Here is a 26513-nt window from a genome sequence, read left to right on the forward strand (position 1 = left end):
GGAATAACTTCATAATGGCCCTTACCTGAATATTAGTGATCTGGAGTGTTCCGTTGTCTAGCATCGCAACTCTTGTGCCACTGCCCATAATCCGTTGCCCATCCTTTAGCCACTGAATACTTGGAAAGGGCATTCCAGTCACCTCACACTGAAGTTGCACTGCGGAGTCCTTAGGAACAGTCTGATTGCTTGGACCACGGCGGATGATAGGAGGGATGTGGTCAGATGAGGCTAAAAACAGGAAACTAGTTATTTATTTCAAATATACTATTTATATGTTTTATTACATTTCGTGAATAATATCAATTCATTTCCAAATCATCTCTGTAGTGCTCTGGTACTGCACATCTCATGCAACTGGCATGTTGCTTTGGGAACTGGTCCTCTTTTGTGTTTGGCCGATTCTCCTTCTTCACACTACCCAGCAAATGACAAAATGATCAATACAAGGTGGCGGCCTGAATGTCAATACATGCTTTTTGTAGAGTCGCCCTTGGAGCGCACCAATAACGAGATGGACACCGTGCTTAGATGCTGGCACACGAGGAACTGCGTCATCGCAGTTCCCACTTTATTTATACCTGTGCTCTGCGCCCCTCCCGGACACGCAGAGCACGCTACACATCAGAGGAGAGCCCGAATGGCTCTCCGAAAACTCTCTACAGCCCTCCCATGTTTTACTTCACACGGACAAGAATTACTCTGTAAACGTACAACCAAACGAACATTACCCCACAGACCCCAAAAGGGGTGAACGTGTTAGGGAAAATAAAAGAAAGAAAGAACAATAAAACTGAATAAAATAATCCAAAGAAAAACCCATTTTCCCACACACTAACACTGTTCACTTTTGACCACCGGACACCTCCTCATACCATCGATATCGGGCTTCATCAATTTTCAGTCACGGAAAATGTTAACGAAACACAGTTCACAAACAGCCTGCTTTACAGACAAAATCTTTCAGCTGGCTGCTGGGGGCAGGATTGGGGCGTAAATCGTACCTCGCACTTCTGGCATGCAAATCCCCATGTCCAGGAGCATCACACGGCATGGCTTGCTCAACCAGCACGGGCCCCGGGACACTCACAGTCTCTTCAGGTCTATTCGGCAGGCCGCTTATGACATCCTCCATCTCTCCTTCTTCTGCAGGGGCAACAACACCAGCTTTACGAAAATGTGACACATTTCGTGTCACTCTCTGTCTTCCTCTGGCATTATTGCTCCTTGCATGCCAATGACCTCCCAGACTTCAGGTTCAAATGCTGTCCGGAACTTTCCTCCTCCTCTCCGACATTTCACCACCACTCGATCACCTTCCCGAAAGTCTCGATACTTGGCTCTTTGTTTTCCACTGGCTTTCGGATTAGTAATTTCCCGTCGTCTCTGAGTGGCCTTAACATCCAACAGAGGTGGTTTCCACCTTGGACCAGCTGGGATACAGTCACGTGGCGAAACCTTGAACATCAAAGCGGAGGGTGTACACCCAGTGGTGCTATGGGGTGTTTGACGGTATGCACTCAAAAACTGTTGTAGGCACTGCTCGCTTTCCTCTCTTTGCTCAACTCCAATCCTGAGAGCCCTATTCAAAGTTCGCATAAATCTTTCAACGTCACCATTCACCTGAGGCCAATACGGCATGATCTTACGATGACGAATAGCCAACCCATCAAGGTACAAGCAAAACTCTTGCCCCTGGAATGGGGGCCCATTGTCTGTCCTAATTTCGTCAGGTAGCCCGAACAATGCAAAAGTCTTCTGAAGAACTGGCCGCACATTTTCAAACGCCGTAGACGCTATGACCTCAACCACAGGGAACTTTGAATAGGAATCTATAATGACGACAGTCAGCCTCCCATCCGGAAAACTCCCAAAGTCCATGCTCACCTTGGCCCACGGTTTCAAAGTGGCTGGTTCAGTCACCACCGGGCAACTTGGCGGTTCCGCCGATGTGATGATACAGGAGTGACACTTCCCCACCATTTCATCAACTTGACTGTCCATGCCAGGGAACCACACTTTGGCACGTAATCTGGCTTTTGTTTTGGCAGCACCTTGATGCCCTTGATGAGCCAATTTGATCACCCGAGACCACAGTGTAGGAGGCTGGCCTGGCTTGTAGTGGGTACCAGAGGTACTTACACCTTGTGCCAGGTCCAGTTATCCCTTATTAGTGTAGAAGAGGTGTTTCTAGCAGCTTAGGTTGATAGAAGGTAGCTATAGCAGAGCAGCTTAGGCTGAACTAGGAGATATGCAAAGCTCCTACTATACCACTGGTGTCATATGCACAATATCATAAGAAAACACAATACACAGATATACTAAAAATAAAGGTACTTTATTTTTATGACAATATGCCAAAAGTATCTCAGTGAGTACCCTCAGTATGAGGATGCCAAATATACACAAGATATATGTACACAATACCAAAATTATGCAGTAATAGCAAAAGGAAGTAATGCAAGCAGTGTAAAGTTACAATAGATTGCAATAGGAGCACATAGGTATAGGGGCAACACAAACCATATGCTCCAAAAGTGGAATGCGAACCACGAATGGACCCCAAACCTATGTGAGCTTGTAGAGGGTCGCTGGGACTGTAAGAAAACAGTGAGGGTTAGAAAAATAGCCCACCCCAAGACCCTGAAAAGTAGGTGTAAAGTGTACCTACAACCCCCAGAGAGCACAGAAGTCGTGATAGGGGGATTCTGCAAGGAAAACCAACACCAGCAATACAACAATAGTAGATTTCCGGACCTGAGTACCTGTAAGACAAGGGGACCAAGTTCAAGAGTCGCAACAGTGTCGAGAGTGGGCAGGAGCCCAGGAAATGCCAGCTGAGGGTGCAAGGAAGCTGCCACCGGATGGAAGAAGCTTGGTGTTTTGCAAGAACGAAGAGGACTAGGAACTTCCCCTTTGGAGGATGAATGTCCCATGTCGTGAAGAAGCTTGCAGAGGTGTTCCCATGCAGAAAGACCGCAAACAAGCCTTGCTAGCTGCAAGGGTCGCAAATAGGGTTTTTGGATGCTGTTGTGGCCCAGGAGGGACCAGGATGTTGCCACTTGGATGAGGAGACAGAGGGGGCGCCCAGCAAGTCAGAGAGCCCTCACAGAAGCAGGCAGCACCTGCAGAAGTACCAGATCAGGCACTTAGAAGAGGAGTGAACCGGAGTCCACCCGAAGTCAGAAAAGGGAGTCCCACGACGCCGGAGGACAACTCAGAAGGTTGTGCACTGCAGGTTAGAGTGTTGGGGTCCCAGGCTTGGCTGTGCAGGAAGGAAATCCTGGAAGAGTGCACAGGAGCCGGAGCAGCTGCAAATCATGCGGTACCCAGCAATGCAGTCTAGCGTGGCGAGGCAAGGACTTACCTCCACCAAACTTGAACTGAAGAGTCACTGGACTGTGGGAATCACTTGGACAGAGTTGCTGAGTTCCAGGGACCACGCTCATCGTGCTGAGAGGGGACCCAGAGGACCGGTGATGCAGTCTTTTGTTGCCTGCAGTTGCAGGGGGAAGATTCCGTCGACCCACAGGAGATTTCTTCAGAGCTCCTGGTGCAAGAAGGAGGCAGGCTATCCCCAGAGCATGCACCACCAGGAAACAGGCGAGAAAGCCAGCAGGATGAAGCGATACAAGGTTGCAGTAGTCGTCTTTGCTACTTTGTTGTGGTTTTGCAGGCGTCCTGAGCAGTCAGCGGTCGATCCTTTGGCAGAAGGTGAAGAGGGAGATGCAGAGGAACTCTGGTGAGCTCTTGCATTCGGTATCTGAAGAATTTCCCAAAGCAGAGACCCTAAATAGCCAGAAAAGGAGGTTTGGCTACCTAGGAAGGAGGATAGGCTAGTAAGAAAGGTAAGAGCCTATCAGAAGGAGTCTCTGATGTCACCTGATGGCACTGGCCACTCAGAGCAGTCCAGTGTGCCAGCAACAACTCCGTTTCCAAGATGGCAGAGGTCTGGGGCACACTGGAGGAGCTCTGGGCCCCTCCCCTGGGAGGTGTAGGTCAGGGGAGTGGTCACTCCCCTTTCCTTTGTCCAGTTTCGCACCAGAGCAGGGCTGGGGGATCCCTAAACCGATGTAGACTGGCTTATGCAGATATGGGCAGCATCTGCGCCCATCAAAGCATTTCCAGAGGCTGGGGGAGGCTACTCCCCCCCAGCCATCACACCTATTTCCAAAGGGAGAGGGTGTCACACCCTCTCTCAGAGGAAATCCTTTGTTCTGCCTTCCTGGGCCAGGGCTGCCTGGACCCCAGGAGGGCAGAAACCTGTCTGAGGGGTTGGCGGCAGCAGCAGCAGTGGAGACCCCGGAAAGGCAGTACCCGGATTCTGTGCTAGAGACCCGGGGGACCATGGAATTGTCTCCCCAATGCCAGAATGGCATTGGGGTGACAATTCCATGATCTTAGACAGGTTACATGGCCATGTTCGGAGTTACCATTGTGAGGCTATACATAGGTAGTGACCTATGTATAGTGCACGTGTGTAATGGTGTCCCCGCACTCACAAAGTCTGGGGAATTTGCCCTGAACAATGTGGGGGCACCTTGGCTAGTGCCAGGGTGCACACACACTAAGTAACTTTGCACCCAACCTTCACCAGGTGAAGGTTAGACATATAGGTGACTTATAAGTTACTTAAGTGCAGTGGTAAATGGCTGTGAAATAACGTGGACGTTATTTCACTCAGGCTGCACTGGCAGGCCTGTGTAAGAATTGTCAGATCTCCCTATGGGTGGCAAAAGAAATGCTGCAGCCCATAGGGATCTCCTGGAACCCCAATACCCTGGGTACCTCAGTACCATATACTAGGGAATTATAAGGGTGTTCCAGTATGCCAATGTGAATTGGTAAAATTGGTCACTAGCCTGTTAGTGACAATTTGTAAAGCAGAGAGAGCATAACCACTGAGGTTCTGGTTAGCAGAGCCTCAGTGAGACAGTTAGGCATCACAAAGGGAACACATACATATAGGCCACAAACTTATGAGCACTGGGGTCCTGGCTAGCAGGGTCCCAGTGACACATAACAGACATACTGACAACATAGGGTTTTCACTATGAGCACTGGGCCCTGGCTAGCAGGATCCCAGTGAGACAGTGAAAACACCCTGACATATACTCACAAACAGGCCAAAAGAGGGGGTAACAAGGCTAGAAAGAGGCTACTTTCTCACACACAGACACTGAGGAAGTACAATTCTTCTTCCCCTCAGGATCAGTCCAGCATTATCTGTGGACAATGCATCACGCACCTTCCATATGCCCTGCATAGCCAACTTCTGGTCTGAGCTGGACTCATTTGTCTTTTCTAGAAAGTGTTTCTATTTCTTATAATTCAACGCCTCCTTAACCTGATTCAGTACCACATCATCCTTGGTAGCGTTCACAATGTCGGTTATGAGAAGAGCATTGGGACATGCCGACTGCACGACCATGCTGACAAAAACCTTAGTGCTTTCTTCATCTTGCTCTTGGTGAGAATCAAGTACCTTAGGAGACGGATGGCGAGACAGATAATCTGCTGGGTTGTTTGCCCCAGGTCGATAAATGACTGTAAATCGATAAGGCTGAAGTAGAACAGTCCATCGTTCAATCCTCGGAGGTGCGAGACGTGGGCTACCCGCAAACAATGAAACTAAAGGCTTGTGATCAGTTACTACTTGAAACTCATGCCCATACAGATAAAAATTAAAATGCAGGCATGCCCATCGAATAGCTAGAGCTTCGCGCTAAATCTGCACATATTGTGTTTCAGCTGCCGACAACGCCCGGCTGGCATATGCAACGGGAATCCACTCTTGATGTCTTCGCTCTTGAAGAACAGCCCCAAGCCCCACAGGGCTCGCATCCACCACCACTTCTGTCCGCCTACCGGGGTTAAAATAAGCCATGGTTGACCTATCCAACAACGCTGCCTTAATGTCTTCGAACCCCTTTGTGTGCATCGGGAGTCCACTCCCAGCGGTGTTGTCCTTTAGTGAGTTGTTGAAGAGGCTCTGACATGGTGGCAAGCTGTGGTATGAACCTCCCACAATATGTGGCCATCCCCAAGAAACTGCGTACGTCTGTGGGATTTTGGGGAGTTGGGGCTTGACGAATTGCTTCAGCCTTACGTGGATCCACTTGTAGACCATCCTTTGAAAAGATGTAACGAAAAAATTCTACTGATGTTTGATAAAATGCACACTTCTTTTTGGGAAGTGTCAGACCAGCTTCCACTAGTCTTTGCAACGTCGCTCTTAGATGACGATGATGTTCTTCTCTCGTCCCGGAGTGTATCAAGATGTCATCACTCAAATTGATTACCCCCCGTAATCCAGACAAAGTCTCCCTGATAGCATTCTGGAACACCTCGGCGGCTGAGGACCCCCTAAAACTCAGCCTCTTATACCCCCGTATCCCCACGTGCGTTGAGAAAGTGGTAATGTTCCTGCTCTCAGTATCTAGCTCCAGCTGATGATATCCAGCGTTAAGATCCAGTTTTGAGAACCACTGCGCCCCATTCAGACCTGCTATGATGTCATCCATAGTGGGCGTTATGTGTCTCTCCCTTCGAATGGCTTTATTAGGCAAGCGCATGTCAACGCAGAGGCGAATAGCTCCAGGCTGCTTGGGTTTTGGTGCTATCACCAACGGTGAGACCCAGGGCGTAGGCCCATCTACTTTTTCAATGACTCCTTGGTCTTCAAGCAGTTGTAATTCCTTTTTGACGGCAGGCCGCAAATGGAATGGCACCCGACAATGCCTCAGAGCCACAGGGACAACGCTTGGATCGATGTGAAGTTTGACACGCTTTCCTTGTAACCGTTCCTACCCCTCAAAGAGTTGCGGAAATTCACTGAGGAGGCGTTCCCCCTGAGAGTCATAAACTTGACATGCAAAGAATACCAGCACTAAATCCTCTGCCGTGTGACACCCTAACAGAGTGCCTCGATCTCCTGCTACCACATAGAACTTTGCCTTTGCTGATCGATCCCCACTGGTCACTGACACTTCCACAGTTCCTTTTAGAGGAAGAGGCTCCCGTCCTCCATAGTTGTATATCCTGGTGGCAGTTGGGATAAGTGGCGGTTTGGGGGTCAACTGCTGGAATAGGGTCTCATCCATAACGTTAACTGAGGCCCCTGTGTCAATAAGTACTGATGCCAACGTGCCATTGACTTGTACGTCACAGATGGGAGGCGGTCTCTTTTTTTGTTGCCTCCCGCCAGTGAGTGAAATCACAAAAATGTCCTCTTCCTCAAAAACGGGGCTACCTGACGCTGTGTGGTCTATCACCTCTTCAGCACTCTTGGATACACTCCTGACATTAGCATCCTTGCCCTTTTGATCCCCTTGCTTATTCCTCCTAGACCTGCACACTCTTGCAAAATGATTTGCTTTACCACAACGGTTGCAAGACTGTCCTTTTGCCGGGCACCCCATGTTAGCTCTGTGTTCGTAACCACAGCTCTCACAGGCACGATCACCGGGTCTGGCGAGGTTTGGCTTGCGCGGTGGTGCCGGGCGTGCCTGAACAACATCTACCTGCTCTTCTTTCACTTGGACTGCACGGGTAGACGACGCTGCAGCCAACGACTGACCTCTCACATCCGCCATTGCGTCTGCCCGTACCGCAGACAGTTCATGGGATCGTGCAAGAATTAGAATTTCGTCAAGGGACATACCCTGCTGTCAAAGAATAAGCTTTCTTAAGGCATTGAACCTGCAGCCCTGGATAATCTGAGCCCGGATCTCTTCTTGCTGGTTGAGTCCCGTGCACAAACTCGCTAGCTTTCTTAATCTGGCGTAAAACATGTCCATTGACTCAACTTCCGTTTGTTGCGCCTGTCTAAGTTTGAAACGTTCATAATCAGAGTTAAGTTGGGGATCAAAGTGCCTATTTAAAGCTGTTACAGCTGCATCAAAGTCAGATTTGTCCCCTGTGTCTGGGAGGGAATCAAACAGCTCTTGTAGTTCATCTCCGCCCATCAACAACATTAAAGACCTTCGTACTGCACCATCCGTTTCCCTAGTGGCACAAAAATAGTTGTCTAGTCGATTTATCCGTAGGAGCCATCTTGGCGCAGCAGTGGCCGGATCAATCAGTTGGCTAAACGGGGGTAATGATGTGAATGAAGAATGAACACTGTTATTTAACTGCGCCGGGAGCTGGGGTTTCCTGGTGGTGGTGGCGCATTTACATTTTCTTGCGGTGGGGAACTCATGTTGGCACTCTCCGAATACACTAGTTTAAGAGATTAAAGTTTGTTTTTTTTTAAACACTTCAGCCTTTGTTTGCCATTATCATTTTTTTTTTTTTTCTTACTACCCCTTTTTTTTTTTCTTGTTTTCCTTGGTGCACTCTTTTTTTTTTTTATTATTCCTCTTTTGTTTTTTTTTCTTCTACTGTGTTTTATTATTGCTGTCCTTTTTTTCATTCAGCTTTTATTTATTTTTTCCAGGCCTCTGTTTACCGGCTCAGATCTGGAGCCTCAGGCTTCAAACAGCCTCTGGTTTCGAGATAAAGGGACACGCCCCTTCACAGTTACTGCCGATGAAGCCTCCATGCTTTCAACACGCGACCGGCGCTCACTGTTGCTTTTGCTTCGCAACAAAACGCCTCGCATTTCAGAGCGCTCATCTCCCGCGTGACAGCTCCCCTGGGGCGTAGGCGTGGCTCACCTTCTGCATTCTTCCCGGGCAGGAAGCCGGGCCGCAGACTCTCCAGGGAGGAAACCAGGCGTTCGGGCTCCGCCGAGCCAGGAACATCGATCGCCGTCTTCACTGAGGCAAAACAGCGTCTCCCACGCCATTTCATCTGACGCCACGCCGCACCCTCAACGGTATGTCATCACCAAGGGGGGGGGGGGGAAGCCTCTCCTTGTTATTTATTTATTTCCGTGTCAAATGCGCGGAATAAAAATCCCGCTCGTCGCCAATGTAGAGTCGCCCTTGGAGCGAACCAATAACGAGACTGACACAGTGCTTAGATGCTGGCACACGAGGAACTGCGTCATCACAGTCCCACTTTATTTATACCCGTGCTCTGCGCCCCTCCCCGACACACAGAGCACGCTACACATCAGAGGAGAGCCCGAATGGCTCTCTAAACACTCTCTACACTTTTCACATCTTGCACGGCTCTTCGGCCTTTCAATAAGTTCAGTTGTGACGCGCCTCTATCACTTCACCCATTATGCGAATGCTTTCACATAACACCATAGCTTTTCTTCTCCACTCTTAAGTCTTCCGTTATTATTTTATTGTTAACTTATTTTCCCTGCCCCCACCTGCATATCTCTTCCCTAGTCCATTTTATCATTCTCCCATCTGTGCTTAACTTAAGAGTGGTGTGGGACCACACACGCAACCATCTTACTAAAAAACTAAAAATAAACAAGAGGCACAACATTGACTCTTATTTTCAGAATTTATCTCGATCATGAAGTTAAAATCTCAAATTCTGGGAGCACTCTTTACTTTTTAGCATTAGCTAACACGTTTTGCTGCAACTACTTTAAGTAGGTATTCAACTCAATTGGCAGCATATGACCAAAAACAAACTGTCATCAAATCAAGACAATTTCCATAATCTTAGTGTAATTTTAATGTCTTTCTGGGTGTTGCATCAACGTCTATTCCTCCTTGTGATTCTACTATAGAGAGCAAGACTATGATAAAGCTTTTATCTTTAAACAGATTCCCTAATCAGTTTTAAGTGCATGGCAAACCACTTATTTCAATCCAATTCCCAACATCCTACAATGTGTTTTTAGACCTGATATTTAATACATGCCACTAAGTTTGTGACTCTATGAAAGACAAGCAATCCATGCTTATGCAGACCTTCAGTGGTGCTGCGAGCTACCTCACACAGATCTTTAGGGATGCTGAAACTTACTCTAAGTGAATTGAAGCTGCTATCCTACACATCTCAATTGATAATGCATTCAATAAGTGCATCGCATAGGTGAAGCTATGATATAAAAATGCACACATCAAGTGAAGCTGCAATCTACTTTTTCACACCTCAAATGTAACTGATCTTATGTTTGTAGTCATCTATTTGTGCATTACCGTAAGCCACCAAAATGTGGTAATGTGTTTTGAGTCTGACAGTCTCTATATGCCCAGGTGTGCACTGTAGCTCAGTGCTTCTCAGACTTTTAGAACCATGAGCCCCTTTTTAGAATGACAAACTTTTGCAGCCCACTTAGCTTTAATGGATTAGATGCAGTCAATTTTTTAAAGTAACTAAAACATCGTATGGCAGGGCGCTTTCATTTATTGACAGCACATTGTCTATTGAAATTACCACTAAATTTGCACAGACTGACAGTTTTACTGATAAAACTATATTGCACAAAAATGATAATGTGCAGAAATCCATTTTCAGTGAATAGTGCTCATTTGCGAGTCACCAAATAATGTGTCTTGATTTGTTTTGATCCTATTAAAATCTTTGTTTCATAACACTTCGGAATTACAAAAAAGTTGCTTCATTTTTGCTTTCATAGCTCGTAAATGTTTGCAGTTTATTTACAGGTAATTACATTTTCTTGTGTTTAACAAAAATGACATCCTACAGCCTTTCCTGCCACACCCTGTTTGCCTCATCAAGGCTGCCGCATAATTCACTTTACTTTTCTTTCTCTGACTGGAAAGTGAGAGGAATTTGTAAACACTAAACCCTATGTTAAACAAATAGGTAACAATTTGTCAAAATACATAGTCTGACGTTTGACCACAGCCTTTGAATCCAAGCAGACATGAAGAGATAACTATAGAATTTGATTACAGCTTTAATATATTGCTTGGCCTTTTAAGACCCACCAGAATTGGCACATCACCCCTAATTCAGAAAACGCTGTGCTGGCTAATTAAGAATGAATTTCTATTTGCACCAGTGCCCATGGCCTGTTCTGAGACCCTGTCCAAGCCTGGCAGCTCCCTTATGAGCTCTCATACAAGAGAGCATGGATGGCAGACTGATCCATTTTCAGACAGGGGATAAGATTCACGGAGTGGTGTCTTATAAGTGTTATGCAGCTGCTGAACTGATTCAATATGTATTCAGGTATGGCGGCCGGAGGGTGGAGTATGGCCGGTAGGGCCTAGGATACATATGTATCTGTTCTTATTTAGCAGTGGGCTTGGTTGAAACCTTGTCTGTTTCTTTTCAGGTTATAAACCTAGCTTCTCCTATTGCTTTTAAATAAATATGTTCAGTACAATCTGGAATTCTAACCCACAACCACTGTCCTGCTATTAAACTCTCTTTAAAATACAATAGCAATAACCTATTTTTTCTTTTAGACCCTGCTCAAATCACCTGCACTTTTAGTAGGGTTGCCATGAGTGGCTAAAGTAGAGTTACCTCCCCTGCACAGATGCTAGTGATCATGTAGCTAGCATAGAGGCACAATTATATATATCGGTGATAGTAACTGAACATATTGTTAGGTGAGAGTTCCCACTGAAAAGTTATTTTTTGTTTTGCGATACATTTTTACACTGTCTGATGAACCTGCATGGTTCTTCCCAAAAGAAAAGCATTTCTGATTTGGGTTCGGCATACCAAGCTTCAGTCAATGACAGTGGGAACACAAGTTAGGGGGGGGATTTAAAAATGAGCCTTTCCGATGTCCACTCACATTGGAAACATTGCTCTCAAGTACAGAAAATACAACTGAAGAGATGTATACCAAATACGGCATGAAATTTGAATTGTTCAAAGTGCCTATACTTGGTTTGGTGTAAATCCATTTAATAGCTTGTGAGGAACTGGTGTTACAAAATCCCTCCTGTTCTATTAAAATGTAATCAGGTTCTTATCCAACTCATCCCTATCAGACCTACTTAAGGAAGAATAAATACAAATAAGATCATTACTAAAGCATACATTTAATAACTGAAGATTACACTGTGCACATTTTGTATTGTGAAGATAAACAGCCGAATACATATTTGCGCCCCTTCTAAAAAGAAAGGAAACAGAAAAGTAAAAACAGGGATTGTTGCAGTTAAATAAAATACTGGAATTCCATGGCAGCTTAAGCTGTTTGCAGTAGGGTGGGGCTAACTGTCATTCTGTGAAAACTTTGCAAGCTCTCCCTGCCTGACCCGGGCTCCCATCATTAACCCTGCTGTCCACTGGGCCATCTACAGGGCAGCATCAGTTTAATCGCATCCTGGGGTTGAGGGGAATACTGTGGATGCCTTGGTGGCCCAGGTGCTTTAATGCAGGAGCTGCACCGGGATTACGGGCTGTCCTGACTGCATAGCACAGACATGGGGCCATACTGGTGTGTCTCATGAGCTGGGAGAAGTGGCCCGGCCCACCCCGAGGAGCCCAGTGTTGCCTCGACTCGGGGGCCGCTCCGGTCAGGGGTTATGCAGAGCAGACTTGCAGCCTTGCTGTTTCCCTGCCCTTGCTCAGAGCCGGATGACTTTACAGTAAGCGGGGCTCACTGCTGCACTCTTCACCGGGTGCAGGAGGCTTGGCTGCACCACCCTGCTAGACACCTCTGCCCTCCTGGTCTGAGGGTTTAAGGAGTGGCTCATGTGCCGGAGGACCCTGGTGGACCCCTGGAGAGGCGGGGCACCAGTAGGGGGACCCCCACCATTGTACACTGTTCTTTCGTGCACAGGTGCTTTGCTGGAGGTGGGCCAGGGGCGGGGCAGTGGACTGTGCGACCCCTGTTGCCATTTATAGCTGACTGCTGAATTTGGGGGATGACTCCAGTTGTTTGAGGCCCTGCAGGCCCCCTCTGGCATTCCTGGAACTGGTGCACAGGTGCCATTCTATCCATGATCCATCTGAGGTAGGCCTGCATTTGGCCCTTGAAGTGCTATTGGAGGGGGAACTGGGCCTTTGGCTTTCCCCCTTCAAGGGACGGTCTGCTGTATTGGACTTAGAAGTTCCAGGAGTGAGCTTTGATAGTTCATTGTTGCGCCTAGTCAGAGGAGCTGTGGATGTCTGCAGTGGGGGAGGAACTGATCTTTCAATTGGACACATTGTGACAACTTACTTCTAGCGTTGAGACTGTGCTTCTTCCCCTTCTTTACATGTGGTCATCAGGGAGTGTTATGTAGGGGCACCATCTCGTATCTCACTTATCTGTCAACTCTACTTATCTCCCCAACAATTGTGGCGGCCTTTGGGACCAAAGTGCCATTGCTGCTGTGCCCAGGGGGCAAACTACCAAGGCCATGGGGACGCCTTCCTGGGGGTTCACTGCTGCACCTCCCCTGATGCGACCAATTGACACCCCTAGCGTAGCGGCACAGGGAGATAAACTGTATGCTATCCTTACAACCATTACCTCCATTAAAGAGAGGATGGAGGCCAAGATTGATGCAGTGGTTATGGAACTCAGTCTTCTCAGAGATGATCACAGGAAAATGAATGATCAAAGACATACACTGGAAACAGCAGTTGTGGATCAGACATCGATGGCCAAAGAACACTCCTCTACATTGCATAACATGACGGATCAGATTCTGACTCTTGAGGCCAGTATTGAGGACCAGGATGGCAGGGCTTGGCGTAATAAAAGATGGATAATTGACCATCCTGAGTATACCAAGGGTACCTCAACTGTCTCTTTTCCTGAAGACTAGTTGCAGAAGATTTTGGCCCCAGAGGGTTTGTTTAAATTCTAGGCCGGGGAACGTGCACATAGGATTCTCTTCTGACCCCATGTGCTGGGCACACCACCAAGACCTGTGTTGGCTGGCTTCTTCATTATCAGAATTGTGGTTTTTGTTGTTGTGGCAGGCTAGCACCAGATGCCCCTTCCAGGTGGAGAACACAGGGGTTTCCATCTACCCATACTTCACAGGGATCATCTAGAAACTCAGGGCCTCTTATTTGTCTGTCAAACAAATGTTATGAGAGCTGGTCATCCCATATGCTCTGCTTTTCCCTGTCAGTCTATGAGTGCACCATAAAAATACAGCAGTAATATTTGATGCACTCACTGTGGTGTGGGTAGATACCCAGCCTGCTCACTTCAGTTGACCCCCCAGAGAGACACATCAGTAGAGCAAAGGTGCCTCTGTGTGGGGGGAACTCAACAGTGGGTCCTACACATCAGCAGGGCCATGTGGACAGAGACCAGTGCTTGCCACTGCTGCACAGGTGGGGCGCCATGGGGGATACCAGAGGAGTGTGGATTCCTCAGGCAAGGCTCTGGAATGGACAGTGTCCTTGGCTCAGATTTAATTGCTAACCTACCCAAGATTACTCCTGGGTCTGGGGATAAGATAATATGAGATCCTGCATTTTAGTACAGGCAGTAGAGCACCGAGGGACCGATGCCTGCATATCTACTTGGTGGATCCACACACAACCATGGCTACTACTTTAGCTTTTTGCCTTTCTATGCCTTTCTACTATGAGGGCCTGGGGAGCAGGCAGGGGGCACTCTGGCTTCTTTGTCTTCACCACTTCACTGCTGCAAAGGCTTACCTCTCCTTAACCTGTATATTGGTTGTATCAGAGCCCACCTGGAAACCATTGACTCCATGGTTGTTGCTGTTACCTTTGATATGGGGTTTAATAGTTGATGTTCACTGCTTAGGCACTGAGGCTTGTGTCTGCTTGCCTTATATGTGTGCCCTGCACTAGGAGAGTGCGAGGCGGGGCAGGCCATGCAAGGGATTTCCACACTTCCTAAATTTAACCCTGATGTCTAACCCACCTTCTGCACTGTGGGTAATCACTTGGAACATACAGGGCCGCAATTACCCCAGTAAGATATACAAGGTCCAAGACTATGTTAAGAGGTGAAAGGTCCAAACTGGCTTCTTCCAGGAAATGTATTATCTCGATGCTGGATGATCCAGTTTTCAGGTCCGAGCTGGGGGCTTCGATCTGTAATTAGTTCAGGGAAAACACAGGAACTGCATCTTCTTTCCTGGCTGAACGTGAGGTCTTTAATCTGGTCGTCCGTGGCCACATGTATTTCTGCAGTGGTTGGAATGCATGCCCAGCTTTATACCAAGATCCAACACCAGGAGGATCTTTTGCAAACTTTGGAACTACAGGCTGTTGGTGCGCCAGGTCCCAGAAACCAGCTGCGGATAGAATGAGAGTACGTTTTGAAATAGAGGTCCATCTGATGAAGTTTGATTATCAAGCTTATCTCATTAGAGCGCATGTAGAGCAGGATAGGCCAGGAAGGTTGCTGGGGTGGGGTTGGGCAGAAGGTTTCTGCCTTGGACGAGCCTTCTTATTACCCCTCTGACAGCCTGCATCCACCTCAGGGATATAATTTCAGCCCCTTTCAGGGGTTGAGCATAATACCAGGCAGTGCTGCCCACTGTCCACGTTGTTCTTCGCACAAAATGTGCAACCAATAAAATGCTCCAGACTGGCCTTCACTATCATGGCATACTGATTAATGGTTTGCTCCTGTATGTGTCCATGTATACTATATCTGCAATGGTAAATATTGGATGTCCGGGGCATGGTTTGCGCCGCAGAGCATATTGGACATTTATCTGTGCTACTGGTAATTTGACATAAATCCAATGCATTCCCGCTCCACGCCCCGTGCTGTAGTGGTTCCTGACAAGTTTTGAACATTTCTTTCTGCTAAGAACTGCTCACTTTCCTCTATCTGGGAGTACAAATATAAAACTCAGTGGTTGATATATTAAAGGGTACTCTCCAACTGACACTGTCCTCTCTTCATGCCTCCATAAATTGCTGGTTGATGCTCCCCTAATCGATCGTGGGATGGATTGCGTTGTCGATTAATGGTCCTTTTACCTCAACTGCTCTATTATTTGGCAGCGCTCCGTATTAATTTGCCAAAGTCCATCTTCCTCGAGAAAGAGACCTTGCACCACCTCCAGATGGAGACGCCACTCATGATCCGCTAGGCATCGTACGCTGAGTTTGTCTGCTTGGTGTTCAGACACCTGCCAGGTGTTGAACCACCAGGGATATGGCCTGCTGTTCCAGCCATGTCCAGAGAAGCAGAGCCTCTTAAAAAAAGTGTCCACGCCCGGTTTGTTGCAGTACCACATGGGGTGGTGTTGTCCACAAACACCTCAACTAGCCTTCCCATGAAGGAGGGTAGGAAGGCTTTCAATGCCAGTCGGACTGGCTCAGAGCTCCAGGAAGTTTATGTGGAGTCCAGATTTTGCCAGAGACCAGAGTCCTTTGATCTCTGCCTCTCCCAGATGGCCGCCCATTTCACGAGTGACACATCTGTCACTACAGCAGAGGTCTTCAAACTTTTTGATGCCCAAACACCTCTGTTAAAAACATTTTGGTGTAAGGACCCCCTTCTGACAAAAATTTCTAGAACCTGGTGGTACTCAACATCGACAACCATAAATGACCCAATTCCCACAGCAAATAATTTTTACGGTAGAGAAATAATAAACAATGTTTATCAAGCCAGAGGTTTGTAGGTGACTCCTAGGTATGTTGGTTTGCTGCTGTTGTTGGCTTCAGTCATGTTCGAGGGGGAGTCTGAGCACAGAGAACCATGTGATAGAGCTTCCTGACCTGGTGGTCTAACATCCTGTGCTGTGCCCCATGCACGATAGGGCTTAATTAATGCGTGCACCTGCGACACATTGCTTTCTTTTTCTGATGCTGCCTGGGAGTGAGAGCTGGACGAGGTGCAGGGGTGCAGCCGTGGGCTGAGGCAGGCACTGTCTGGGCGAGAGTGCAGCTGTGGTAGCAGCTAGCACAATACTGTAGGACAGTGAATGTCTGCACAACAAAGGTGAGGAGCCCCTCACATTAAAAAACACACTTATACGGTGCCCACTTTATCCCAAAATGAAGTCAGTGGTTGCACCTTAAGACCCTAACGGATGAGTAGTTATGCTATATAAGAACCCTGATTGATTGACTGAATGTGGCATGCACCAAACCAGCAGCACAGGCCGCCTGGCCTGAGTCTCAGCTGTGGTCAGACTGCTGCAGCCAGCGCAGCTGAGCCCCCAGGCTAGTGCTACCATTGCCACCTATATTGTAATGAGTGAACTGTACTCACTGAAGCGTCAGTGTGCAGTACAATGCTCCAATTCTTCTCAACCTCCCACCATCCGCAAAGGAATGGGCAGCCAGCTGTTGAAGTGCATTAAAACAAAATGGCAACCGAGATCCTGCATGCAACAGGAGTGGTGTCAGTGAGCGTGGGAACGGGGACAAAGGTGTGGCCAAAAACAAATTACTCTACGTTTTTTAGGTCTTGCATAATCAGGTAGCTACATATAAATTAACACACAGTTTAATAGAAAATTAAATACAAAAAGTTGTTACTCTCTGGGAAATGAACAATAGTAGACTATGAAACCTCAATTAGTTAATGCACTGCAGTGGTCCGTATGTAACCAGAAAGCCACACAATTAAATCTTAGGTGCTGCAGTAGAAAATAGTGACTTGTGTATTTTTAGTGCTACGAGGTCACAACCTGTGACAGAAAGCACTGTGAATATGTAAGCCATTATTTTAAACTTGCATTACACACAGTATGAAATATACTTCTACAAAACGCATTAAAAGTTTTATCATAAATTAGTGGTTCTAAAATATAGATTTTAGCAAAAGGCCAGACTGTGTAATGCGCTATGTAAATACAATTACAATTAAAAGCACTCACATCACAGCTCAGTTGTTAACTGCACTACCACTCAAAAAGAATGAATCTTTGTTATCACAAATATTCATCAATTAGAGCCAGTACCTGCTCCCAAGGTCATTAACATTTGCAGATTAACTTGTAGTAAACATTTGCATTTCTTTCAGGCAGCAAGCACCCTGGCAGGAATTGGTTTATCTGTCTGCCGGGCTTTGATTTCATAATGCAGGACACTCCGTGAATGGCACTTCAGCTGAAGCATTTATAATATCAGAAATCAAACATCCTGTGACGGTTATTTTACGAAAAGTAGGAGAACAGTTTTACATAAATCCTTTTTGTGCTGACAGTATGGCTGGGGAATGTGCAGCACCCTTCCCATGACTTCACACCCCACTGGGCGTTGCGCTCCACAGATTGAAGACCTCTGCACTACAGTAAGATCTTGTCTGCCTCTGACCCAATCATTGTTCGTTAGCCACCACTTCAGGTCTTTTGCAGTTCTCTCCGAGATCTGGAGTCAGAGAGATTCCCCTGATGCTGCACCCACTGGAACTTCAGGTTCCATTGCAGAGCCCGCATGAAGCCCAGCACCCTCAGGGTCATTCTCACTGAAATCCAAGACAGAGTCTGAAACATCGGTACTCATAGTGTCAGACCTGCAAACCCAAATATGCTCCTGAACCCACATCTGGTGTTTATGAAAGTGTGACCTGTAGGAGGCTGACCTGGTTTGTAGTGGGTACCTTGGGTACTTACACATTGCACCAGGTCCAGTTATCCCTTGTTAGTGAATGTAGTAGTGTTCTAGCAGCTTAGGCTGCTAGAGGTAGCTATAGCAGAGTACCTTCGGCTGAACTAGGAAACATGCAAAGCTCATGCAATACCACTTCTAGTTACACAGTACTTACGCACAATTAAAGACAATACTCAGTGTTACCAAAAATAAAGGTATTTATTTGGGTGACTGTAAGAAAGTACCATCTTGCCTGGCATATTACCCCCATTGTTACTTGTATGTCAGTTTGTTTTAGCCTGTCTCACTCATAGTTTGTGGCCTGAATGTGTGTCCCTGTGTAGTGTCTGTCACTGAGGCTCTGCTAATCAGAACCTCAGTGCTTGTGCTCTCTCTGCCTTTAAAATTGTCACTTTAGGCTAGTGACCATTTTCACCAATTCTAATTGGCACACTGGAGCATCCTTATAATTCCCTAGTATATGGTACTTAGGTACCCTGGGTATTGGGTTCCAAGATATCCCTATGGGCTGCAGCATTTCTTTTGCCAACCATAGGGAGATCTGACAATTCTTACACAGGCCTGCCAGTGCAGCCTGAGTGAAATAACGTCCACGTTATTTCCCAGCCATTTACCACTGCACTTAAGTAACTTATAAGTCACCTATATGTCTAACCTTCACCTGGTGAACGTTGGGTGCAAAGTTACTTAGTGTGTGGGCACCCTGGCACTAGCCAAGGTGCCCCCACATGGTTCAGGGCAATTTCCCCGGACTTCGTGAGTGCGGGGATACATATGTAGCTTCACAATGGTAACTCCGAATATGGCCATGTAACATGTCTAAGATCATGGAATTGTCCCCCCATGCCAAAACTGGTAATGGGGTGCCAATCCCATGCATCCCTGGGGCTCCACTATGGACCTCGGGTACTGCCAAACCAGTTCTCTGGGGTTTTCACTGCAGCTACCGCTGCTGCCAACCCACAGACAGGCTCCTGCCCTCCTGGGGTCTGGGCAGCCCAGTCCCAGGAAGGCAGAAAAAATAACTTCCTCTGAGAGAGGGTGTTACACCCTCTCCCTTTGGAAATAGGTGTTAAGGGCTGGGGAGAAGTAGCCTCCCCCAGCCTCTGGAAATGCTTTGAAGGGCACAGATGGTGCGCTCCTTGAATAAGACAGTCTACACCGGTTCAGGGAAACCCCAGTTCCTGCTCTGGTGCGAAACTGGACAAAGGAAAGGGGAGTGGCCACTCCCCTGTCCATCACCACCCCAGGGGTGGTGCCCAAAGCTCCTTCAGTGTGTCCCAGACCTCTGCCATCTTGAATCCAGAGGTGTTGGGGCACAATGGACTGCTCTGAGTGGCCAGTGCCAGCAGGTGACGTCAGAGACCCCTTCTGATAGGTGCTTACCTCACTAGGTGGCCAATCCTCATCGGAGGGCTATTTAGGGTCTTTTCTGTGGGCTTTTCCTCAGATACCGACTTGCAAGAATGCACCAGAGTTCCTCTGCATCTCTCTCTTCGCCTTCTGCCAAGGATCGACTGCTGACTGCTCCAGGATGCCTGCAAAACTGCAACAAAGTAGCAAGAAGACTACCAACGACACTGTAGCGCCTAATCCTGCCGGCTTTCTCGACTGTTTCCAGGTGGTGCATGCTCTGGGGGCTGTCTGCCTTCACCCTGCACTGGAATCCAGGAAGAAATCTCTCGTGGGTTGACACAGTCTTCCCCCTGCTAACGCAGGCACACAACCTCAGCTTCACTGGTCCTCTGGGTCCCCTCTCATCTTGACGAGCGTGGTCCCTGAAACACAGGTGGTGGATCCAAGTCACCCCAACAGTCCAGTGGTCCATCTGTCCAAATTTGGTGGAGGTAAGTCCTTGCCTCCCCTCTCCAGACAGTAATCCTGTGTACTGTGTGAACTGCAGCTGCTAGGGCTTCTGTGCACATTTGCAAGGAATCCTTTATGCACAGCACAGCCCAGATCCCCAGCACTCTGTCCTGCATTGCTCAAATCGCTGAGTTGACCACCGGCTTCGTGGGACCCTATTTTGTAGTGCTGAGATGACTGCAGTGCTCAGTTTTCTTGAACCCATGTTCAAGTACTTCTGTGGGTGCTGCCTTCTTGTGCATGGGATCTTTGTGTTGCTGTGTGCCCCTTCTGTCTCCTCTTCGAAGTGGTGACTTCCTGGACCTGCGCAGCACCCTTTTTCTTCAAATGCGACCTTTGCAGCTAGCAAGGCTTGTTTGCAGTTTTTCTCCAAAGAAACAACTCTGCATCCGTCAGCACTCTGTGGGACATCTTCTGTGCAAAGGAGAAGTTCCTGTCATCGTCTGTTGTTGCAGAATCTTCAGCTCTTTTTGCCATTTTGCGCCTTCATCCGGGGTGTAGTGGGCTCCTGCCCCCCCTAGACACTTGCGTGTAGGAGGCTGGCCTGGCTTGTAGTGGGTACCAGAGTTACTTACACCTTGTGCCAGGTCCAGTTTTCCCTTATTAGTGTAGAAGAGGTGTTTCTAGCAGCTTAGGCTGATAGAAGGTAGCTATGGCAAAGCAGCTTAGGCTGAACTAGGAGACATGTAAAGCTCCTACTAAACCACTGGTGTCATATGCACAATATCATAACAAAACACAATACACAGAAGTACTAAAAATAAAGGTACTTTATTTTTATGACAATATGCCAAAAGTATCTCAGTGAGTACCCTCAGTATGAGGATAAGATATATACACTAGATATATGTACACAAACCAAAATTATGCATGTAATAGCAAGAATAGTAATGCAAACAGTGTAGGATTACAACAGATTGCAATAGGAGCACATAGGTATAGGGGCAACACAAAACATATACTCCAAAAGTGGAATGCGAGCCACAAATGGACCCCAAACCTATGTGAGCTTGTAGAGGGTTGCTGGGACTGTAAGAGTTAGAAAAATACCCCATCCCAAGACCCTGAAAGGTAGGTGTAAAGTGCACCTACTACCCCCAGATAGCACATAAGTCGTGATAGGGGGATTCTGCAGGGAGAACAAACACCAGCAATGCAACAACAGTGGATTTCCAGACCTGAGTACCTGTAAGACAAGGGACCAAGTCCAATAGTCGCGAAAGTGTTGAGAGTGGGCAGGAGCCCAGGAAATGCCAGCTGAGGGTGCAAGGAAGCTGCCACCGGATGGAAGAAGCTTGGAGTTCTGCAAGAAAGAAGAGAGCGAGGGACTTTTCCTTTGGAAGATGGATGTCCCACGTCGCGATGAAGCTTGCAGAGGTGTTCTCATGCAGGAAGACCGCAAACAAGCCTTGCTAGCTGCAAGGGTCGTGGTAGAGGTTTTTGGGTGCTGCTGTCTCCCAGGAGGCACCAGGATGTGAGGCACGCGACCTCGGGTAGGCTAATAGCAGACCACCAACGGAGTATAATGAACTCACCTTGGTTATGAGGTTTTACGCGTCCCTATGATGCCCTGTCTTTACATGGGATGGGCGACCTACTGTTAGACTGACTGTGACGACTGGTCCATAGACTAAGTGATCTCCCAACATTTACGGTCCCTGTTTTTGTTTTTTACTTTTTGCATATTAAGGAGAAGTTACAACTAAACGGTCCTGATGAAGCGCCAGTGGATCAATCCCTGACCGAGTAGGCGCAAAACATGTCGACCCAGTGTTAGGAGTGAAGACTCTTCCCTCCTTCCCCTTTTTTAGGAGTATAGGAGACATTATTCCCTTGAGACTCCTACTTGTTTTTAATCTTGGCCTGACCCTTACTATAAGCATTACATCTTGTTACCAGGTGTTCAGAGCCAATTTTATATACCCTCCACTCTCCTTTTCTCCTCTGTCAGCACGTCCTGCGGACCTAATTTGATCTGCAGAGTCATCTTCCGGTTGAAGAGCCACCACCTCTTGTGTGGTGGCCCGTCAGACGTTGCTGTGCCGGTCTGGCGAGGAGTTAGCCCGATGATGATGCTTAGCATCCTATTGTGATGCTTGAGGGCACTCCTACAATACCTTCTTTCAGTCTTCTTTTTTCGTCCTCATTGACAACATCTTTTCTTTGGAACAGTGTACACATTTTTCATTATAAGGCAACAGGATGTCGCCACTTGGAGGAGGAGACAGAGGGGCACCCAGCAACTCAGGGAGCCCTCACAGAAGCAGGCAGCACACTCAAAAGTACCTGAACAGGCACTTGGAAGGAAAGTGAACCGGAGTCCACGCGAAGTCACAAAAGGGAGTCCCACGACGCCGGATGACAACTCAGAAGCTTGTGCACTGCAGGAAGGAGTGTTGGGGACCCAGGGTTGGCTGTGCATGAAGGAAATCCTGGAAGAGTGCACAGGAGCCGGAGCAGCTGCAAATCATGCGATACCCAGCAATGCAGTCTAGCGTGGGGAGGCAAGGACTTACCTCCACCAAACTTGGACTGAAGAGTCACTGGACTGTGGGAGTCACTTGGACAGAGTTGCTGAGTTCCAGGGACCACGCTCGTCTTGCTGAGAGGGGACCCAGAGGACCAGTGATGCAGTCTTTTGGTGCCTACGGTTGCAGGGGGAAGATTCCATCGACCCACAGGAGATTTCTTCAGAGCTCCTGGTGCAGGGAGGAAGCAGGCTAATCCCAGAGCATACACCACATGGAAACAGTCTAGAAAGCCGGCAGGATGAGGCGATACAAGGTTGCTAGTAGTCGTCTTGCTACTTTGTTGCGGTTTTGCAGGTGTCCTGAGCAGTCAGAGGTCGATCCTTTGGTAGAAGGTGAAGAGGGAGATGCAGAGGAACTCTGGTGAGCTCTTGCATTCTTTATCTAAAGAATTCCACAAAGCAGAGACCCTAAATAGCCAGAAAAGGAGGTTTGGCTACCCGGGAAGGAGGATTGGCTACCAAGAGAGATAAGAGCCTATCAGAAGGAGCCTCTGACGTCACCTGCTGGCACTGGCCACTCAGAGCAGTCCAGTGTGCCACAGACACCTCTGTTTCCAAGATGGCAGAGGTCTGGGACACACTGGAGGAGCTCTGGGCACCTCCCCTGGGAGGTGCAGGTCAGGGGAGTGGTCACTCCCCTTTCCTTTGTCCAGTTTTGCGCCAGAGCAGGGCTGGGGGATCCCTAAACTGGTGTAGACTGGCTTATACAGAGATGGTCACCATCTGTGCCCATCAAAGCATTTCCAGAGGCTGGGGGAGGCTACTCCTCCCCAGCCCTGACACCTATTTCCAAAGGGAGAGGGTGTTACACCCTCTCTCAGAGCAAATCCTTTGTTCTTCCTTTCTGGGCCAGGGCTGCCTGGACCCCAGGAGGGCAGAAACCTGACTGAGGGGTTGGCAGCAGCAGCAGCTGCAGTGGAGACCCCGGAAAGGCAGTTTGGCAGTACCCGGGTACTATGCTAGAGACCCGGGGGATCATGGAATTGTCCCCCCAATGCCAGAATGGCATTGGGGTGACAATTCCATGATCTTAGACATGTTACATGGCCATGTTCGGAGTTACCATTGTGACGCTGTACATAGGTAGTGACCTATGTACAGTGCACACGTGCAATGGTGTCCCCGCACTCACAAAGTCTGGGGAATTTGCCCTGAATGATGTGGGGGCACCTTGGCTAGTGCAGGGTGCCCACACACTAAGTAACTTTGCACCCAACCTTCACCAGGTGAAGGTTAGACATATAGGTGACTTGTAAGTTACTTAAGTGCAGTGGTAAATGGCTGTGAAATAACGTGGACGTTATTTCACTCAGGCTGCAGTGGCAGGCCTGTGTAAGAATTGTCAGAGCTCCTTATGGGTGGCAAAAGAAATACTGCAGCCCATAGGGATCTCCTGGAACCCCAATACCCTGGGTACCTCAGTACCATATACTAGGGAATAAAATGGGAGTACCAGTATGCCAATGTGAATTGGTGAATTTAGTCACTAGCCTGTTAGTGACAAATTTGGAAAGCAGAGAGAGCATAACCACTGAGGTTCTGGTTAGCAGAGCCTCAGTGAGACAGTTAGGCATCACACAGGGAACACATACAGGGCACATATTTATGAGCACTTGGGCCCTGCCTGGCAGGGTCCCAGTGACACATAGACTAAAACAACATATATACAGTGAAATATGGGGGTAACATGCCAGGCAAGATGGTACTTTCCTACATATATTAACTCTATGCCCTCAGTGTGGTTAAAACACTGAACTGTGTTCTTTCCGATACTAAGACCGCTGCACTGATTAATCCCTGTATATCTGATAAATGTAAATACTCATGAATTGCTTTTCATTCTTTTTTGCCTGTTATGTATCTATGATTGTGAGTGCAACTGTGTTTTTGAAAGTCTCATCAGGACCCACGAGCAAGACGTACACTGAATTTCTAGAACACTTTAGGTAGGTCTTCTAGTGGGTCCACATTGACTTGGGAAAAAGGTAGGAATACATGTAGATAGCATAGAATGCTAAACATTGTATCTGGTTGAAGGTTCCATACTGTTTCTTGAAGATCCCTAGAGAGAGGGGAGAGATATCAAAAGAAGGAAAGGGGTCCCTGACAGCTACACCTAGTTTGTGGGAATTCGCAAAGAGTAGTTTTAGTATACCCATTACAGTAAAAGTGTTATTTGACTAACGTTTAATTCATCATAGGAGATATCTGTTCTACGTATACCTCCGCTAGCCATCCTGATCCTGCCAGGCAACATCCGTGTTTCATCCATCCTCTCTCCCCTGGAACATTCCTGTGTCAATCTCAACAAGTAGGAGGGAGGCACGCAACGTCTAGGTGGAGTTGGGAACAAGCTACTTGGGTCACCATTGTTTCTCCGTGGGACGAACAGGTTAGTGTTTGACACATAGCCTGAATACCCTGGACTGGCTGCTCAGAGGATAAGCCTGAAACTGCACTGTGTCCAGAACAGCTCTTATGAAAGAGCATCTGAGAGGGAGAGGGGGGCCATTGGCATGTTGATAGTGAACCCCAACAAATGCAGGAGGTCCACCGTAGTCTGGAGGTGAGAGACGACAGCCTGGGGTGAGCCACCTTCAACAGCCAGTTGCCAAGATAGGGGAAGACGGGTACTCCTGACCTTCGCAGATGAGCTGCTACCACTGCCATTAACTTGTTCATCACCCAAGGGGTGCTGGTAAGGCCAAAGGGGAGCCCGGTGAACTGAAAGTGCTCGTGGCCTACCGTAAGCTGCAGATAATATCTGTGGGCAGGCAGGATGGGAATATGGATATAAGCGTCCTGCCTTTCCACTGTTATCATCTAGTCTCCTGGGTTTAGGGAAGATAACCCCTGAGCCAATATGAGCTTCTTGAACTTCCCTTTGTTGAAGGAGAGATTGAGGGTTTGCAGATCTAAAAGACGTCGAAGACATTTGTTCTTTTCGGGTATCACTAAGTAGCGGAAATAAACACCACTGCATACTTCTGACATTGGGGCCCTCCCTATGGCCTCCTTAGCCAAGAGAGACAGGACTTCCTCATGGAGCAGCAACAAATTATCAGCTGATTATGAGATGTGGTATAGGGGGAGGGGAGGATTCAAAGGGGAGGGAGTAGCCCCTCTGAGTGATTTGTAAGACCCACCTGTCTGATGTATGGACTGATAATGGTAGAGATGATGGCTGATTATACATCCAACATGATCCTAAAGGGCAGAATTTGGAGGGCCTATGGGCTGTGGCTGCTTGGATGGTGGTTGTAGCAGACCTCTGGTGAATTGACCCATGGGGTCGGTATGAACCACACCCTCACACATTGCGCCAACCGGTGGCTGGGATAAGGTTGGCATGGTTGAAAGTCCCTTCTCTAGCCATGAAAGGAGTGAAAGGCAGTCTGGAGGTTGATGTGGGGCAGCTGAGAGGCCCAATTGCTTGACCGTAGCATTTGAGTCCTTAAAGTGCTCCAGCATCAAGTCTGCCTTGTCGCTGAAGAGATGATTGCTCTGAGAAAGTAGCCTCTTTCTAGCATGGTTACTCCCATTTTTGGCCTGTTTGTCAGTGTGTTGTTACTGTCTCACTGGGATCCTGCTAGCCAGGACCCCAGTGCTCATAGTTTGTGGCCTACATGCCAATATGTTTTACTGTTTTGTCAGTATGCTTGACTGTGTCCTGTAGTCCTTCTCATCAGAACTCCAGTGCTTATGCTCTCTCTGATTCCAAATTTGTACTTACATATTGGTAACCAAGTATTCCACTGCAAATTGGCATACT

General features: G+C 47.8%; 1 protein-coding gene across 1 annotated transcript in view; it reads right to left on the bottom strand.

Annotated features, from left to right (window-relative positions):
• ROBO3 (roundabout guidance receptor 3) overlaps positions 1 to 26513 on the bottom strand; it is a 639417-nt gene that overhangs the window by 206297 nt on the left and 406607 nt on the right. The window contains exon 9 of the mRNA XM_069221505.1: positions 26 to 231. Coding sequence (XP_069077606.1) covers positions 26 to 231 — 206 coding nt within the window. The remainder of the gene's footprint in view (positions 1 to 25; positions 232 to 26513) is intronic.

The sequence above is a fragment of the Pleurodeles waltl genome, chromosome 3_1, assembly GCF_031143425.1.
Source record: "Pleurodeles waltl isolate 20211129_DDA chromosome 3_1, aPleWal1.hap1.20221129, whole genome shotgun sequence".
Taxonomy (NCBI): domain Eukaryota; kingdom Metazoa; phylum Chordata; class Amphibia; order Caudata; family Salamandridae; genus Pleurodeles; species Pleurodeles waltl.